General features: G+C 33.0%; 1 protein-coding gene across 1 annotated transcript in view; it reads right to left on the bottom strand.

Annotated features, from left to right (window-relative positions):
- Dmd (dystrophin) overlaps positions 1–21,042 on the bottom strand; it is a 2,157,654-nt gene that overhangs the window by 1,362,331 nt on the left and 774,281 nt on the right. The window contains exons 19-21 of the mRNA XM_045140973.1: positions 17,310–17,336; positions 10,025–10,112; positions 552–793 (exon numbers count right to left, since the gene is read on the bottom strand). Coding sequence (XP_044996908.1) covers positions 552–793; positions 10,025–10,112; positions 17,310–17,336 — 357 coding nt within the window. The remainder of the gene's footprint in view (positions 1–551; positions 794–10,024; positions 10,113–17,309; positions 17,337–21,042) is intronic.

Here is a 21,042-nt window from a genome sequence, read left to right as displayed (position 1 = left end):
CCCCCCCCCTCTCTCTCCCTCTCTCTCGCTCTCACTCTCAAATAAATAAATAAAGATAAAACAAAAAAAATAACTTTTATAATGAAATATTACTCATGTTATCCAATTTTCAGTGTGTCATCAGTTTTAATAAGAATCCCCTCCTTTTTATCTAATTATATAGTGTTTAGACTTGCTGGCTGTTAAGTTGTGTGTGTTTTATATATATATATATACACCAATTTTCAACATATGATGTATTTGCTGCTAAAAAGGAAGTGCTCCAAAATACATACCATTTTTTATAAGTTGGTGATGCTTTCTGCACCTCCACACTGTCTTGCTCATTTGCAAACTGATAAAATTAAGTAGCTATGTATAAATTACCTAACTACAATATCAGGATTATAGTACATATGGGGAACTCATTTAAGGTGATTCTTTTGCTTCTTTTTTGATATTACTTTGGAATGTGAACATTTGATTTCTAAATCCTTTGCTATAGCCCACCTGCAAATTGTCTAGAAATGCCTATTTATTCTGCTCCAAATGGCAGGAGGGTAGATACTTACCATGCACATTGTTAACTGGCTTTTAATTGCTGCTGGCTCTGATGGGGCGGTGGCTTGTGTTTTGAGCCAGTTGTCTGCAGCAGTTGTCATCTGCTCCAGTTGTTGAAGCTGATTATAGAAAGTGATGATGCTGTCCTGATACTCCAGCCAGTGAAGTCTTTCAGTTAGCAAGTGACAGAACTCTATCCACCTGCTGTTCAGTTGTTCTGAAGCTTGTTTGACACTTTCAGGGTTAACTCCCTCTAGACAAAAGAATCAAAAAGAAGGTAAATCAAAAAGATAATTTTAAAACCAATTTGTATCTACTATAAAAGTATTGGGTATATAACTATTTCAAAATTATTTTTATTCTTTATTAATATATGAACTTAGTTTTCGTTAACATTTCCCCTTCTTAATTCTTGGCCTCATTTCCCTGTCCCCCTCATCTGGTCTTTATACCTGTCTACCCCTTTCAAAATCATTTAATTGCCAGTGAAGACCAAGGTGATTTGTATGTGGGGGGAGGTAGGTGAGTGCTCATGAGCATGCATGTAAATGTCGAGTATCTGTTTCTATCATGCACCACCACAAAATAGTGAGTTAAAATCATAAATCAGAAATTAGAAGTAAGACTTGCATCCCATTGGAACATATAAATGTCATAAAATTATAAAGAGACTTAAAATATACAATGTTAGAATATAATGGTTGTTCATAGATGAGTAATACTTTAGAATGATGCCTCCAAATAGATATTAAAATATAATGTATATTGATAAAACCTACTTTCTATAACTAATGTGCATATATATATATATATATTTTTACAGCAGGTTTGAGTATTAGTTGAAATATTACTTACATGCTTTAAAAATAAACAAACATATAAGAATAATTGTTTTCTTTTTATGCTATAATTGGAGACAAATAGACTGTTTACTTATCACAGGAAGTTACAGAAATTGTTAGAAAAAATATTCTTTCCTTTTCTCATAAAAATGTATTTTTCCAAGCTGGGCATAGTGGAACATGCTTTTAATCCCAACACTTGGAAGGCAGAAGTAGGAGGATTGTTGCAAGTTCAAGGCCACACTGAGACTACATAGTGAATTCCAAGTCAGCCTGGGCTGGAGTGAGACACTATCTCAAAATGCCAAAAGAAAAAAAGTTTTTAATTTACCCATTTTGATGTTTATTTAATGTTTTAAATGGCTAATAGCAAGATTAAGATAGGAAAATGGAAATGAAAAGCAAAATTGAAATGCCAGCACACAATTATATCTTTGTACTAAGTATTTTCTTTTAGGAATAACTGATCTGTTTTCTTAGATGGTATAATTGTTTGAAATGTCATCCATGGTTAAATGAATTTTGGTGTAGACATGTACACAAAATGAATGTATAACCACATCACAATATGAAATTGGTTAAAGTATTCTGAATGTGTAAAGTTAGTTCATATATTTTAGGTATTCTTAGGTGCATTAATTTATGTGAAATACCCTTGGTAAATAGCATTATACAAAACATACATTAAATATGAAATTGTGTATTTAAAAACATAGGTATGTAGTCACTGTCAACTACTTTTGAAATATTAATAAACTGAATATTTCATATTCCAACATTTAGGCACAAAGATAACAAATTGACAAAATAACAAACGATGCTCACTGTAAAACTGCTGTTCTAGATTAAAACAGCTAAGGAATGAAATGATTTAGAAGAAAAATCAAGTTGGCTACAACAATCTACTTCATGACTGTTCATTTTACTTATATTTCTACAATAAGGATTAGAGGATAATTAAGTTATTAACATATGCTTGTGATATATCCAGAAACATACAGCCTGGGTTTAGTTTAATTTGACATGACTCCTCATTTTTCCTTTTTAAAGACTAAAAATATGGATTTGAATTTAGGAAAAAATAAGATATTTGAATTTTGATGTATTCAAATCATACTATACTGTCAAGCCAAGGATGATATTAAAATAGTTCTGTAAATATGATTACCAACAATTCTTTCTGTTTTGTATAGTTCATTGGGTTTTTAAAGATAATAGGAAAAAAGTGTAAAATAGTAATATATTTCTGTATATCTGGGCATATAAAAAGTCATTGTTTGCTGATACTCAATATTATTCTAATACACTCATAAAATTTAAGAGACTAATTGATCATATTGAGATACCTGTATGTGTGATGTGATATATTGTATTTGATATTTTTTAATCCATGATAATTATACCAAAATATGTTTGTAATTTGCAACTAACTGTAATAATAAAACAGTCATGTTGTGGTACAAAGTAGAAGAAAAGAATGTTAAACTAAAATCATATGACTACTCACTTCAAGAAATGGTATTAAGATAAAGTGTTAAAATTATTCTGGAAAGTTAAATGGCATAACTTAAAATTAATAGTTGGGATTTTTTAAATTATGTTAAGTTGCTTCTCATAATGGTGCCATAGTCTAAATGATTAGTTTTTTTAAGAGAAGTATTTTTAGCAAATATTGAATTTCAACAAGTACTTAGATGTATGAGATGTATGATGTATGAGAAGTCAATATGAGACAGACTTTAAGTAAGCAATGAAGAAGTAAGTTAAAGATATTGATGGGCTGATGCTGAATGAGTCTTTCTTAACATTTGTCTAAATAAGAAGTAATATAAAGAAATAGCTCTCCAGCTGGAGGGATTGCTTAACGGTTATGGTGCTTGCCTGCAAAGGCAAAGGACCCAGGTTCAATTCCCCAGGACCCACGTTAGTCAGATGCACAAGGGGGCGCACATGTCTGGAGTTCATTTGCAGTGACTCGAGGCCCTGGCTTGCCCACTCTCTCTTCCTCTTTCTCTGTCAAATAAATTAATTAATAAAAATAAAATAAAATATGGGCTGGAGAGGTGGCTTAGCGTTTAAGCCCTTGCCTGTGAAGCCTAAGGACCCCGGTTCGAGGCTCTGTTCCCCAGGTCCCACGTTAGCCAGATGCACAAGGGGGCGCACACGTCTGGAGTTCGTTTGCAGAGGCTGGAAGCCCTGGCGTGCCCATTCTCTCTCTCTCCCTCTATCTGTCTTTCTCTCTGTGTCTGTCGCTCTCAAAATAAATAAATAAATAAAATTTAAAAAAAAGAAAAGAAAAAAAGAAAGTAAAAGTTTAAAAAAAAATAAAAATAAAACAAAATATTAAAAAAAGAAATAGTTCTCTGCTCCTGAGAAAGGTCAACTTAATAAAGACTCCTATGAGTTAAATAAGTGAAACCACTATGTGCCCATTACTACATGAATAAATTGTGCTCAGTTATTTAATCACATTGTATCTCATCTAACTCATCCATGAAATAGGGATAACGATAAAATCAACTTTTATGAAATAAGAGTTCACATAGATGAATTATACAAAGTCTTACATGTATTGGAAACCCAACAAATGTAACCAAGGATAATATTGATGATATGAGAATGGTACTAACATAGGATGCATCTTTACAACTTTCTATTTAATAAAAAAGAAACTATAATTAAATCTGACATAACCAAAATCCTATGTCTATAACACTTGATACTAAATTGAGAATCTTAATAAATGTATAAACATACAAGAATTACTAGTTTTCAAATAGAAAATTCCTTCTACTGTTAGTAGTTGATATAAAAATCCTACTGAAGATAGCATTCTTTGATGATGCCAAATTTCTTAAATCCTTTCTATGTATGAGTAGGATTCAATAAAGATGTCCTATATTCAAATAATAAAAATGTATATTGGGCTGGAGTGATTGCTTACTGGTTAAGGTGCTTGCCTGTAAAGCCTAATACCCAGGTTCAATTCCCTAGTACTCACATAAGCCAGATGCACAGGTGGTGCATGTATCTGGAGTTTGTTTGCAGTGGCTAGAGGATCTAGCGTGCGCTGTTTCTCTCTCTATCACTGTCTCTCTCTGCCTCTCTCACCCACTCCCTGTCAATTAAATAAATAAATAAGGAAATAACGTGCAGGAAATAAGGAAGTTTTATAATTTAAATTTTATGTGATATAAACTGAATATAGAGAGCATATGCATAAAGTGTTTTAAAAGTTATACCAGGGCTGGAGAGATGGCTTAGCGGTTAAGCGCTTGCCTGTGAAGCCTAAGGACCCCGGTTCGAGGCTTGGTTCCCCAGGTCCCACGTTAGCCAGATGCACAAGGGGGCACACGTGTCTGGAGTTCGTTTGCAGTGGCTGTTAGCCCTGGCGCCCCCATTCTCTTTCTCTCTCTCTCTCTCTCTCTCTCTCTCTCTCTCTCTCTCCCTCCTTCTCTGTCTGTTGCTCTCAAATAAATAAATAAAAATAAACCAAAAAAAATTTAAAAAAAAGTTATACCAATAATTAGTGGTGTGTTTATAGGAGTTTTAACAAACAAACAGAATATTTTTTCCTTACTTTAACACAGGATTATATATATCATAGGATGTCTTCACACTTACTACGTACCTGAGTATGATCTCAAATTTCTGTTATTCCTCTTTGACCTCCCATAGTGTTAGCATTATTGATTTTCACTGCCATGCCCAATTTTTGGAATGTTGGAGTACTACAGCATATATTTATACTAGTTTATAAGTGAATTGAAGAACAAAGATATACACATCATTTTTTAAAGGAAATTTGTGGCAAAGATTTGAAACTGACCACAGAGAATTACAAGTTTTGTACACAAATTGGATGCACACATTTTATTAATTCATAAGTTAATATGCTTTTGGTTTAATTGGAACATGAACAGTCAATGTTTAAAACCCTATAGGATATATATTGCACTAGCAGTACCTGAGAGAGTTTTCAAGTCATAGTAGAAATAGTGTAACTACATTGTATATGTGAACTGATCCAACAGCAAATGAAGACAAACATTAAGAGCAAATAGAAAGAGGAATAAAAACCATATACAAACTGTCACAGTCTCTTCTTTTTGGTTTGCTTAAACATGCTTGGGTAGGAGGATCAGAAATAATATTAAACATCCTTCTATGAATTTATCTCTTAAATGAAAAGTTAAGATGCCATTAAATTTCATTAATTAATTGGCCATATCTTGTAAAGTTCTTTTGGTGATATTAGATGATATCGATGCATTTCTGGAACAAATAATCTGTTTTTCAATAGAATATTTGCATATGAAAATATTTACTATACGTGACATAGTTTTATGCCTAAGTATTCATATGATTATCCCCTCCATGCAATTGACGTTTGTTAAGTTTGTGACAGTATGTAAGTGAAAAATATCTATGAAGTTTTTATATCAATCATTGGAGCAGCTGCTTTTTGAATTTTCTGTTAGTTGTTGGAGAATACAAACTCTGATAAGCCAGGCATCATGAACAATACTTATGGAAAACATTTTGTAGTAGCACATTAGACTCTCTGAGATAATGGATCATAATCCATCTACATCTCATATTCTAAACAACCTCTGAGATAGTCTATGAATAAATATATTGCACCCAGAGGAAATGGATCATTACTTGAAGTGTACCCATTAATTTTATTACTTGTGTACAGTGCCTAACAGACTGTTAGAATAATTTTAATTGTGCACCACCTTCAATGCTAGTACTTCAGAACTGCCACTTAAAGTGAAGTATTTATCATCAAGTATATTCTTCACAATTCATGAAGGCAGAGCAGCATAATCCAAAAACCCGTGTTTTCAGTGTATTTGCGTTAGAAGAATACCTGGGAAAAAATTAAAGGTGCTAACAGACTCCTATTTTGGTTGCACTTTAAGTGAGGGTCATTACAGGCACATTCGACATTCAATAAAATAGCCTAACACATAATAAGAATTTATTCAGAATCTACAATAAAGACAGATTCCAAATTTTGATGGCTTCTGTGACTCTAATACACATACTTAGCCATTTAAAAACAATACCTCTTCAAAATTAATACTACTTTCCTTAAATCATATATGTATATATTAAAACATTTTCATATAGTACAAACTCTGGTGAGTACAGGATTAAACAAAATTGATATATGCCACTATTCATTTTTCCCATTTCTAAAGCCAGTCCTAAAAGAGAAACCAACAGGTTTCTATGCCTATTTCCTTTTGTCAACAATCTGCCTCAGTCACAGTGACTTATTATGATGTCCTACTTTCCAACACAAGCACAAGTGGCTTTTCCTTTTTAAAATTAGAGGTAGAACAAGAAAACTATGTTTGCCAATTCACATTTATTGGATGTGAACTCTATGCAGAATTATCCCAGTATTTAATGCAAATCAAGCTTCCTAGACCTGAAGCAGGAATAAGAAAACAGGGAGGGTACTCACAGAAGATGTTGGGATAGACTACTGCAAATAATACTATTTCTATATGTCATTGATAGAAACAAGTTGCCATTTTCCATGCAACATTGGGAAAGTTGTTTCCACTAGAAACTCTTAAAAGCAAAGAAAAGTTTATGCGACAAACGTGAATGACCACAATCGTTTCTGTCCTTGCTTGCTCATCTGACAAAAATGTGTGCCTCAGGGCTGGAGAGATAGCTCAGTGGTTAAGGTACTTTGCTGCCAAGCCTAATGACCAGTGTGCAATTCCCCTCTATCCGCATAAAGTGAGATATACAAAGTGGCACATGCATCTGGAGTTGGTTTGCAAGGGCTAGAAGACATGCGGAGTCAATTCTCTCTCTCTCCCCCTCTCTGTCTTTCTTTGCATGCAAGTAAATAAATTAAATACTTTTTAAATGAGTACTTCAAATTCAAGTAATTTCATTCATGTGAAAGTACTTTAGCTCTAAATGCAAACAGACAAATTGTAGTTATTTAATGGGTATCCTGCCATATTCTGTGCAAAGTAACAACTGTTCTGATGATGTTAATGACTAGGCTTCACCTTAAACACTACTAATACTTAGGGGCTAATCATTTTGAGATGTTCTGTTAACATAGCATACTAATAATTTCTACTGTTATTTAAATGTTTCCATAATGTGTCTTCAGGCACTTAAAATGCAGAAAACTACATTTTGAAATTGAAAGTGAAGGGAAATTTAATGCAGGAAACACTAGTAACTCTATTATATAATTATACTGTCTCTTTTGGAAAATATGGTAAAGCCATTCCATAGTTTATGTAATGGAATCCATACCTTTGCTTTTATATGCAGTCAAGCAAATATTTGTGGTACAATATATTTGGTAATTTCAATATTCATTATATAAAACAACCAAACTATTATTTTGCTACACTTGGCCAATAAGAATAATTTATATATTTATAAAAGAACAGCATACCAACCAAAAGCAATTAAAGAGGATATCTAAATCCAACTAGATAAAAATAAAAAATAAACTGCAAAAGTGTTTAGGGTTTGGTCCCAGAATGTCTAGAAATTTTCTAATTTCACTTATATATGTGAGTAACTTTGTATTCAAATAGTTTATAAATTTTTCAAGACAGAATATTTAAAAACCAATGTTTTAATCTACCAATAATACTGGAAATTTAGTAAGATCATTAATTATATTTAATATTTATTATTTCCATATTTTAAATTGTTTTATTTTATTTTTGTTTCCACATAAAGAATTATAAAATGAAATCTTAAAGAAGTTTATACTACAATGACTTTTTTCACACAAAGATAATAAACATTTTGGACTCTGGTCTCAGTATAGCACACCTTAAGAACCATGTAACTACATAACTAGGTACTTAGTATAATCTCCAAATTAATCTCACTAAGGTTCTAGGAAGCAAAGAAGTAATTGACACTAAGAACATTATGCTGAACTCATACAATTATGATAAATGTCACAAAGATTATATTTCTGAAAAAAACTACAAGAGCTATCATTATCCAGTATTCTCAAGGTAATAATTATTCATATCCAAATTATTAATATTGAAATAAATATTAATGTTAGCTCAAAAAATTGTAGTTCAAAATAGATAATTTAGAAGTATTACAAGTTTCAATGAAAAATGCCTTAAAATGAGTGCTTGGTAACCTTTCATTTTAATATATTATCATTGATGATCACATATTCTGACCAAAACAATTAGTATATCCATAAGGAAAACACACTCCTTTGTAGTTTTAAAGTATGCATATGGATTATTCAACAAAAATTTTCTTTAAAACTTTCCAAATAAACTACTAAGAACTTCTTCTTGTCTACTATATTAGTCAAATAAGCAACATAGCTTTAAAATCAACAGAATATTATTTTAAAAAACTGCATACAAATTTCACTTTGTTAAGCCAACATTAGATTGAAATTGAAGGCAACATTTGGCTTATCCTGCAAATCATAGGCTCATATGATTCAAGAAATAGTGCTTTTTGATGTTATACAATCATAAAAAAAAGGGGATCATTTTTTCTACATTGGAACTTTGGTCAATTTTGCATTTTTATAAATCTTAGGACCCACCATGCACCTGATTATCAAGATATTTTTTTTAATTTATAAATACCTTTTACATTTGGTTTTCTTGTAAACAGTGTCTTGCTATGTTCAACAAACTGGCCTTCAACTGTAAATCTTGTTGCCTCAAGAACCAGAGGGGTCAGATTGTACAAGCATGAGTCACAATGCTTAGCTCAATATTTTTTTTTAAAATTACTTCAATAAATTTCCATAAGAACCAAATCATCTACTTCTTATTGGATTTTCTAAGTGCAGTAAACTTCACTGTTTCATAGATATTTTAAAATAAACAAGGGGTTTGCTAACAAGTCTTGGGGTTTGCTTTTCAGTTATAAATAAACTTAAATAAGAGTAATAAAGAAATATTTTTTTTATTCTGAAGAAAAAAAATTCCAAATCATCCAAAATTAAAATTAGATTTCTGTATAAGTGTATACTACATATAAATATACTTTATTTCTTTAACATGTAATATCTATATTTTATTTATATATGTTTTATATTTTAAATATATAGTAATAATTTTATTATTGCAAACATACATAGAACATATATAAACACACACACATATACATATATATATATATATATATATATATATATATATACAGAGATAGAGACATATAGAAAGAGATTGGGAAAGAATGACTTGAATTTATAATTGAGGAAAATATATATGGTTAAGAAGAACATGGATTTACATGAGCACAGAGGAATATGTTGGTTCCAGTTTCATTTTTCTTCAGTAAATAAAATGGCAGAGTATATGTGCAATATATTGTTGTTGTTTTGAATACATCTCTATAACTCAAATATCATAAATATGATTCTGGACTTGTACATTTCAGAACTTTGCTAAAGATAGTGTACCACATGTCATTTTCTACCAATAGATTCAAATTGAATTATTCCCAGTAATTCACTTAGTATTAAAAAATATTAAAACATATACTTCTGCTAATTCTAATTTGTACTGATATAATTCATTTGATAAACATGAACGTATGTGTTCTTCAAATCCCTAAGCAGATTATCTAAATCAACTCCATGTAATTACCATTCACCATCTGTTCCACCAGGGCCTGAGCTGATCTGCTGGCATCTTGCAGTTTTCTGAACTTCTCAGGTTTCTCTCGCTCTATGGCCTGAAGCATAATAGCAAAGGTGAGTGTTTCAGTACAAACAATCTAGTATACACAGAAATTATATATATTACCTGTCCTTCCAACCATATACTCATGATCTCAGCTCATCTTGATAATCCAAAGGCTATTTTCTAAACTATTTTGTCACAAAAAGCAACAAATGGCAATGAATGCACTATTCAGTCTCCTCCTAAATGGCTAGTTTTAATAATAAGATTTCTTTTCTTGTTATTTTACATAACACTTTCTGATGTACTTCAATGAAGTACTTCTAAAACATAAGAAAGGCGAATTATAATAATGAAAGAAAATGTCTGATAGTTAAAATTCACGTTTTAAAGATACACCCTGAAATGACTCCTAAAAATTTATGTATATTCAGTATTAAATATCAAAGGGGGTATCTGGCATTATACAAAATGGGAAAAATACTTAAGCATGAATAGTTTATTAGAAAAATATGTATATTCAAATAGAAGAGTATCGCTAAATTTTCTTTCTGAAGTCATCAGTGGACCTCCATTTCCAAGGTAAATAAGAACATTCTCTCTTCTGTTGTTCAGTCATTTTAAAAATAATTACCATTTGAACAACAAATACAGAATGATTCATATTTACAAAAGAACATTTTAAACCCCTGAGTTTAACAAAATGTCTATATAGACACTAAATTTAAACCAGGGAGTGGTAAAATTATGAATTATTATAGTAATGTAAAAGATGTTATAAGGTAATAACAAAATATGATGTTATATTTCCTTATACATAATTTTTCTCAGAAAAAGAGAGCTATGATTCTTTTGTCACAAAAAATACTACTATGATTACATAAATTTATGAACGAGACTTCACTTTGTTTTCAAGCATGAATGTCATCCTAAATCAGAATATTTTTCAAAATTTTATTTTAGCATACTTGGATTTGAACACGTATTTCAAAATGTGACACTGGAATGCAGGTGAGAGAGTATATAACTGTTTAATAGAAACTTGTGGAAAAATGGTAGTGGTCAATATCTGTGTTGTCTTGTATAGTAGCCAATAACTATACATGGATATTGAGCAATAAAACTGTAGCTAGTGTGAAGCAGGAAATGAAACTTTAATTTAATTTGGCCTAATGTGATTTAAATTAATTTACATTAAAAACTCATATGTAAGCCGGGCGTGGGGGTGCACGCCTGTAATCCTGGCACTTGGGAGGCACAGGTAGGAGGATCACTGTGAGTTCAAGGACACCCTGGGACTATACAGTAAATTCTAGTTCAGCCTATGCCAGAGTGAGACCCTACCTCGAAAAACATCAAACTCATAGGTGTACAGTGTTGTTTCTAATGGTGTCATGGTGAGTTAGTGTCTTTGCGTTGAATGCTAGTAAAGGTAGGTGAAGGCATTAACATGTATATGTAACATTCTAATAGTATAAATACTTTAACAAAATAATACTTTAAATCATATTATGTCACAACAAGTAAAAGAACATATAAAATAGTTAAATATTACATTAAATAAAGAGCAAAATAAAACCCTAGATAACGAGAGTAATATTTTAACTTTTTATGTATCAATGGCCTTTGGTGAAAAACATGCATTTTTTATTATGCTGCAAAAGGAACAAAATGAATATCCACTTCTGACTGCTCAATGAAGATGGTCTGAAAATTACAGACACATCTAACATCTTGAATTTCACTTGAAATTTCTCAAACATACAGACTGTTTTCTCTATGATTAAATGTGCCCACTAGCTCATTCCAATTAGCAGGTAAAACCTCTAGGTTGCCTTGAATTTCAGTTTCATAAACATAGAATTGAATTATTTCTAGAAACATGTAGACAAACATTCTGAACTGTTTGCTGAGCTTAAAAGTTCATGAAAATAAGCCACAGCAGCTAAATAAAGCTACAATAACAAGAAAATTACATTTCTTCAATTGCTCAGTTTCTGTGTTCTAAATCCCCTGGTCTTAGCAGCTTATTGGTACATCCTCTTCCCTAAATTTCAGTGTGCCCTTCACTGTAAAATAAACTCATTATGTAAAACATTGTGAGCACATTCATAAAAAATAATGGTGTCATTCTAAATAAATAAATAGCATTAGTAATTATCAAGACAAACAAGAAAATTTGAACTGTTCTCATTTGAATTGTAACAGGAAAATATGATAGAAAGAAAAAATGTGTCACATGGCAATCAAATGAAAAATGTTAACAAACATCAAACAGGTGGTCTTTAAGGTAAAAGTTTAAGTTATTATTTCTTTTTCATGTAGTTTTTGCATTTATTTTCAAGTAGATAGATAAATAAAAGAGATACAGACAGAACGAATGGTCACACATGGCCTCCAGCCACTGCACATGTACTCCAGATGTATGTGCTACTGTGCATCTGACTTGATGTGGGTATTGGAGCATTGAACCAGGGTTGTTAGGCTTTGCAGGTAAGTGCCTTACATGCTGAACCATGTTGCCAGCCCACATCTTTATTTGAGTAGACTAAACTTTAGTTTTGTGATATAAGATTATATATAGACGAAGAATCAGAACACCATACGGATTTCATAAATAAAGGAATTTATGCAATGAACTTATACAATGCCATTATCATAATCTGTTCTTAGTATGTATAGGAATAATCAATCAGTAATGCTAATTATACAACCAAACTAATACTTAAATATATAAGGATAAACTACTGAGCAATCTGTCCAGCCACAGTAAATATGTTATGTGATAATTACATTATTCCCATCATTCTAACATAAGAACAGTAATGTAAGAACAATAAAAATCAGAAACACAACAAATCAACAATGTATGGATAAAGCATGGGAGTGTTAGGGGAGGAAAGTAAGGAACAGAGTAATTAGTAAAAAAACAAACTTGAAACCATCAATATAATCATATCAAACTGGTATTCTTTATACTGTATGTAAATTTTACTTTATGCCCATTATTACAAATGAAGCAGCAGTATGAAGAGGACATAATATCAATATCAACTGTTATTTGATGACTATAACCTCTACCCCCTTGGGATTGTAGAATTATAATTTATTAATGTATAAATTATTCTAGCCTGTACAGCAGTTTCCTCACCATTCTATTTGTAAACTTTGCTGTTTCCCAACACAAACTAGAGTGCAGTGCTGGCATCTTGGGAGAAAATGGCAGCTTACAACTGTGGCCTATTTACGACACAGCCTCACTCTCCTGTCTGTGTTCTTCACTGTGCCAAGGTAACTGAACCTTACAGGACTACGCTTGTATTTGCTTTGTGTGTGCACATGTCTGTTTTCTCTCTTTAAATCACCTAGTTGCTAATGCTGCTTGTTTCTCTTTTCCTATTAAAATGTATGTCTTCCTGCCCTTCCTGCCTTTTTTTTTTTTTTTTTAAGGAACATTGAGGTTTGCTGTCTTAAATTTTACCACTTAACAACACTACATGCCCGCAAAATATATCAAGTCAGTATTGTACTTTAAAATCTCTAGTAAATGAAATCAGGGTTGGAATTCCTTGTATGGTCTCTAAGTTTGCTTCTGGAAAATGGTGTTTGAGCACTGGGTCTTTAATGGCTGCCTCACTGTGCATTTGAGACTGAGCAGGCTCCTGGGTTACCCCTCCTGAAATATTAGTTGCATGTTACTCAGGTTACTCAGATTGGAAATAATTGATACACCAAAAGGAATTCTCACTGTAAGAGACAGCTTGGGGGAGGAATTGTATCTCCCTGCTTTCTGCTTCCATACTTAGCATAGCTTGATGAGATGAGATCTCTGCTGTGTTCTGGTGAGCCCCCTCTCCAGGACAAGGACTGGACAGATGCTAAGTTCTCATTTTATTTATTTGTTTAGTTAGTTTTTCAAGGTAGTGTCTCACTCTAGCCTAGGCTGACCTGGAATTCACCATGTAGTCTCAGGGTGGCCTCAAACTCACAGAGATCCTCTGACTGCTGCCTCTGGAGTGCTGGGATTAAAGGTGTGTAACACTATTCCCTGCTGGGGGGTTATCTCATTTTATTCAAAATAAATTACTGCAACAATATCTAATTACAAAAGAAATTATACAGGTTCCAAACTTTTAGGTTAAATATCAGAACCCATTCCTCTGTTTACACATTCAGATCTCTCTCTCATAAATACACTCCAATTCTCAGAGTATCTCATTGAAAATCAACAAGACTTAAGCATATCAAACCAGAAGTCTTCACTTGGATGTAAGCAGTGATATTGCAGATAAATATCTTTTTGCCTTGAAATTCAGGGGAAATTAGATGGATGGATTGATGAATGAATAGAAATGCATGTATGTAAATACATAAGTAGTGACCCAGAAGGGGAGGGAACATCAGAGCAATGGAAGAACTACAAAGATGTCATATGTATTGATTATATAGTAAAATGCTTTTGGTACTTGGCTGTTATCAGCACCTAATGTGGATAGCAAACTGTTATGCCCACTACCATTCAAATATGTAGTTTTAAGAAGACCAATTTAATGCAGCCTTATTTTACTGAGCTTGCTGAAATATCTCCCTGTAGGCTTGTTCTATGGTTTTTGTTTGTATAAATATCTGTGTATGCTGTGCATTTATGCATTACAGGAAAAAAATGGGTCAATGGTGGAGATTGCATTCTCTATCCCATGCTACAGTAGACCTTATTATATATTGAATACATACCAGAAAGTAGTATTAATCCTAAGGATAGTTTAGGGAAATAAATAGATGAGGACATGACATTACATAATTTATAATCTGGTAGGGAAATAAAACTGAAGCAATTAATATATAAAACATATAATGTTAATGATTAATGCCAGCATAAAAATAAAGCTGTACTGAGGGCTTGGCAGGGAAAGTGGTGTGTGTGTATGCACTTACACATGTGAGTACACATGCACTTGTGCACTTGTGTGTAGACAGGATAATATTAAAAAGCATTGGAGTGAAAATATTATTTAAGTAAAATTACATAAGACCATAAGGATTTGAAAATGGCTGAAGTAGAATAACATTCACTCCTGGAAGTGATGATATCTACAGCATCATAATAAAAGTAGGTGGCTGAATTGAAGCCCTAAAGGAAATGGAAAATTCTGAATATAGAATGATATCTCACATGTGGTAAGATTACTAATATTATATGTAAATCTGTGCAAAAGACTGTGAACCTAGGATCAAATTCACCAATTAGTAAATAATGTGATAAAATGGTATGTGATTTAAGATAATCTTAGGATATGAAGAAAATAATTTAATGAAGTAAAGTAATTAATAGAGTTTATTGATTGGCACTAGGGCTGAATTGCAAGGACATATTTTTTAAATTTAATAATATTTTTTGAAAAACAAGTGGTAAGAGAATGTGTATAAAGGGCTGAAGAGATTGCTTAGCAGTTAAGGTGCTTGCCTGTGAAACCTAAGAACCCAGGTTCAATTCCCCAGTACCTGCATAAGCAAGATACACAAGGGTGCACACGCATCTGGAGTTTGTTTGCACTGACTGGAGGCCCTTGCATGCTCATTCTCTCTCTCTCTCTCAAATAAGTAAATAAATAAATAAATTTAAAAGGCGTTTAGATGAGTGTTCATTTTAGTCGTGTGCCTGAGGCTAAAAGCCATTTTTATTTATGAGTAGTATTAGTATACAGCACAGAAAAATTTTCTTGAAAGAAAGGTTTCAGAGTTAAGAATAGCAGATTATCTGAAGGGAAAGAAATATGGGAATGAGGCAGAGGAAAGGCACCAGAGAAGGTTTAAAGGATATATAAACAGAGGTACACATACTCTGGATGTAAAGCAGATATAGGAGAAAAAGTAGAATTAAATGATCAGAATCTTTCAAAGGAAAGTTGATAGAAAATCCTTTGATGACAGTTATACCCAAGCATAGCTCCTAGAAATAAATTAACGGTTATTAATTATATGACATAATAGTAATCCTTTCAAGAGAAATGTATAAAAAAGATCTTGGTTTTCAAATGCTTTATCACACCAACCTGTGGTCAGTGAAGCCATTTTTATTTTTTATTAATTTATATTACCAATGTAACACATTCAATAATTTTTAAATATATTTTTATTGACAACTTCCATAATTGTAAACAATGGTAATTCCCTCCCTGCCCCCACTTTCCCCTTTGAAACTCCACTCTCCATCATATGCCCTCCCCCTCCAATCGGTCTCTCTTTTATTTTGATGTCATAATCTTCCTATTATAATGATCTTGTGTAGGTAGTGTCAGGCACTGTGAAGTAATGGATATCCAGAGCATTTTGTATCTGGAGGAGCACATTGTAAGAAGGCCTACCCTTCCTTTGGAATTTTAAAACCTAGAATTCTAAACCATGTTCATAGCCACAGAATGAAAAATTAGGCCTTACATTAGTCTATCACCTTAACAGATTATACACAAAATTACTGATTCTCACATCTATACCCATACAAATCACCTATAGAATTTACACAAATTAAGGTTCTTAATTACAAGATTTATAATTCCACATTTCTATTCAGCTCACAACTAATGTTACTATCCATTTTCTCAGGGTCATTTGAGTTGAATGTCCTATAGAACTTTGCATAGAGAGTTTTGTAAGTACATTAATAAAACACATGGTCAATAGATGAGATAAAATTATGCTTAAGCACTTTAAGTGTATAAATAAGTGAATGAATCCAGCAAAAGAAGAAAATGTTAGTGATATTTAGTCACTTTAATGGATGCTTGTAAACTAATTAATACCTGCCAAGATGGACCTCCCATGAGTTCAAAATAACTTACTTATACTGACATGTGAAGAAGTTAAGAAAATTAATGTTCACCTGAGCTGCATATCCATCATTATTACTATGTATTTCTCTAAAGAATCTTTAATGCATATATAGTTCATTTAGCCTGAAGGAAATATCTAGGTTACATCATATCATGGCCTATTTTAGTATGCAACTAAAAATGATGTTGTTATTTCTGAAAATGAGAGTTCAAGTTGAAAAAGGTGACTCACAAGGCATATTGTACATTTTTAGCACTTTCTGACTATGATACAGACATTGATTAAATGCAAATTGCTTCTAGGTAGTCATATAAAATGAAAATTTTAATTTATATCCCTGAAATACTGGAACTCAATGACTTTGATTAAAGCTGCTTTATCATATAGAATAAGATGATAAACAAATAAGAATACACACCTGATCAAAAAACAACCCTTGTGGTAGCTAAAAAAATAAATAACAAAATTCATGATTTTAGTGTTTCATTAAGTTACAAAAACTTTGAAGCTTGAAGTATATCTTTTTGAGGTAATTTTCTATTCATTGATTTCTCTCAAAGTCAAAAAATATCTCTACCTATGTATACTTTAATAAAAGCTATTTTTATAAATTATTATTTATTATGTTACCTGATAATTTTCTTTCTAAACTATAGAATTAATATTATAAGCATATTTCCCATTTTAAAATATTTTATTTCTTTTTATTTATTAGAGAGAAAGAGAGATACAGAAATAGGTCAGTACAGACAGAGGGAGAGAATGGGCGTGCCAGGGGCCCCAGCCACTGCAAACAAACTCCAGATGCGTGTACCCCCTTGTGCATCTGGCTAACGTGGGTCCTGGAAAATTGAACCTGGGTCCTTAGGCTTTTCAGGCTAACACCTTAACTGTTAAGCTATCTCTCCTGCCCCATATTTTGCATTTTGTGAAAACTAGAATAGTCAATAATAATGCTAATAGAAATATAATAAACTGGTAAAAATTCAAAATAACCCAGTTTCCCTGTTGCTGTATTGGGGTTTCCTGGACCCTGAGTGCTTGCTGCCAAAGCAGGCCCCTTGCTCTGCCTTCCAGAGTGAATGGCCACTGGGTCCCCAACACCTGGATCCCCTGCTCTCAATGGTGTGCATGTGGAGTGAGGGAGTGAGTACAGTACGTCAGAGCTCCCTGTTCCCTCACCACCTCCCAGTTTCATGGTCAAGGCTCCCCACTGCTGCCTTGAGGCTGTGTAGACCTTTTATTTCTGTGGAAGCAGGCCCCTTGCTTTACCTTCCTAATTGAATAGCTCCTGGGTCTCCAACTCCTTAATCCCCTGCTCTGTGGGGTGTGCACTAAGAGTGAATAGGCCAGAGCTCCTGTTTTTCCCCCCACCTCCCAGTTCCCTGGTCCCAGAACTTCTGCTGTTTGCTTGGGTGGTGGATGGCTGGTCCCTTCACATGGGCTGCAAAAGCAGGCTTTTGCTCAGGTTTCCTGGTTGACTGGTCTTGGGGTACCCAAACCGCTACTCCCCTGAGCAAGAGGGTACATGGGCCACTGTAGGAGCTGGCTTCTTGCCCCTGTCACTTCAGCTTCCCAGATCCCTGCCCCCCCCCATCACCTTGTACTGAGGAGGGAATGCAAATAGATTGAGTAGGCCAGAGCTCCCAGTTCCTCACCTCCCAGTTCCTCCAGTACCTTTGGTATACTTGCAATCACCACAATCTGTGCATCAGCAGATATAACCTCATTGTACACCAATATGGTTCCCATTTAAAATAGAGTACTCACTGAAGATCCTGCAAGGTGAAAAACTTGCTTCACCTCAATAAAATAAAATGTTAACACAAGATGATTAGAACACAACTCACAAAAAAAAAAGAAAGTCAGAAAACTGAGAGACCTTCACAAAGGGTGTCTAGTCCTATAATGGAAGCCTACAATGAAATCATCGAGAAATCAACAGAAATTGAATTCCAACATAAAAACACAACAATGTATGTGACCCTGATCAAAGAATTGACGAACTGGAAGCAAGCCATCAAAAAACCAACAATTGCATAAATGAAATTGACCAGAAGTATCTCTAAGAGCATGCTTCCATAAATTCAGGAAAATTGAAGTAAATTCCTGCATCATATCAGATAACAATGATTTAAAGCTAGAAATTAACAACAACAGACACATCAGGAAATCCACCAGGTCCTCAAGAGTAAACAACACACCTTTAAATGATGAATAGACCATGAAAGAAATGCAAGAAGAAATTGTAAAACTCCTAGTATGTAATGATAATGAAAACACAACTTACCAAAATTTGTGGTGCAGATAGTCCTAAGAGGAAAATACAAGGACTAGATGTCTTCATAACAAAGACAGAAACTTCCCAAATTAATAACCTGGAGTCCACATAAAGGCTTTGAAGAAAAAAGAAGACTCCAACCCCAAGAGCTCCAGATTGAAAGAAATATTCAAGATCAGAACAGAAATTAGTGAATTGGATACTAAGAAAATAAGTTTTAAAAATTTCATGAAATGTAATGCTGGTTCTTTGAAAAAAATATAAACCAGAATGACAAATCCCTGGCCAATTTGAACAAGTAAAAAAAAAAAAAAAAAAAGAAGTTTCAATTTAACAAAATCAGAAATAAAGAAGGAGAGGTCATAACAAATATCAATGAAGTTGGAAGAATCATCAGAATATACTTCTAAAACCTCTACTCCATAAAATTGGATAATCTGGAAGAAATGGATGAATTCCTAGCAACATAACATTGAACAAAACTAAACTCAGAGCAGGTTAATCTTCTAAATAAACCTATCACATCCCTCTAGATTGAAAAGGTATTAAAAACCACTCCCAAAGAAAAGTCCAGGACCAGATGGATTATCAGCTAAAATATATCAAACATTTATTAAAGAACAGAAACATTTTTCCTAACTGTTCGACATTACTGGAGTCCTCCCCAACTCCTATTATGAAGCCAGCATCACCCTATACTAAAAGCATACATAGATACTATAAGAAAATTATGGGCCTGCATCCCTGATGAGTTTAGATGCAGAGATCCTGAAAAAAATCCTTGCAAACAAAATTCAACAACATATGAAAAGTATTATCCAACTTGAACAAGTAGGCTTCATCCCAGGGATGCACAGATGGTTCACCATATGGAAATCGGTCAATGTAATACACCACATAAATAAACTTAATCGCAAGAACTGCATGATCATCTCAATTGATGCAGAGAAGGCCTTTGACAAAATATACCACTTCATGATCAAAACACTGGAGAGAATGAAGAGAGAGTTTATATCTCAACAAAATTAAGGCTATGTATAAAGCATCTACATTCCAAATAACACTTAATGGGGAAAGACTCAAAGAATTCCTGTTGAGATTGGTAACAAGACAGGGATGTTCACTCTCACTACTGCTCTTCAGCATAGACCAAGCAATAAGAAGAGAGACAGAGATAAAAGGTATACAATTAGAAAGGAAGAAGTCAAGTTAGCTATATTTGCAGATGACATGATCCTATACATAAGTGACCCAAAAGTCTCCATCTCAAAATATCTAAAGGTGAATAATTCCTTCAGTAAAGTGGCATGATATGAAGTCAATGAACAAAAAATAAGTATCCTTTGTATATGCAAATGACAAATAAACAGAGAAAGAGATCTTTACGGCTGTCCCATTTTCAAAAACAACAAAATATTAAATACCTTGGAATAACACTAACCAAGTATGTAAAAGGCCTATATCATAAAAACAATAAATCACTCAAGAGAGAAATCGAGGAGGACTTGAGAAAGTGGAAATACCTCCCATGCCCCTGTATAGTCAGAATTAATATTGAGGAAATGGAAATTCTATAAAAAAGTACAGATTTAATGCAATGCCAATAAAACAGCAACATCATTCTACATAGAGATAAAAAATGATCTCAAAATTCACATGGAATGGCACAAGCCTTGAATCTCCAAACATATCCTCAGCAAAACATTTCTGGAGGCATTACCATACCCGATCTAAAGCAATATTATGAAGTCATAGTAACAAAAATAGCATTATACTCACATAAAAACAGAAATATAGACCAATGGAACAGAATTGAAGACCTGAACCGTAGGTCAATTAGCTACAGTTACTTGATCTTTTACGTAAGTGC

The sequence above is a fragment of the Jaculus jaculus genome, chromosome X (genome assembly GCF_020740685.1).
Source record: "Jaculus jaculus isolate mJacJac1 chromosome X, mJacJac1.mat.Y.cur, whole genome shotgun sequence".
Classification (NCBI taxonomy): Eukaryota; Metazoa; Chordata; class Mammalia; order Rodentia; family Dipodidae; genus Jaculus; species Jaculus jaculus.
Note: the sequence above shows the minus strand (reverse complement) of the source record. Positions and strands in the feature narration are given on the sequence as shown.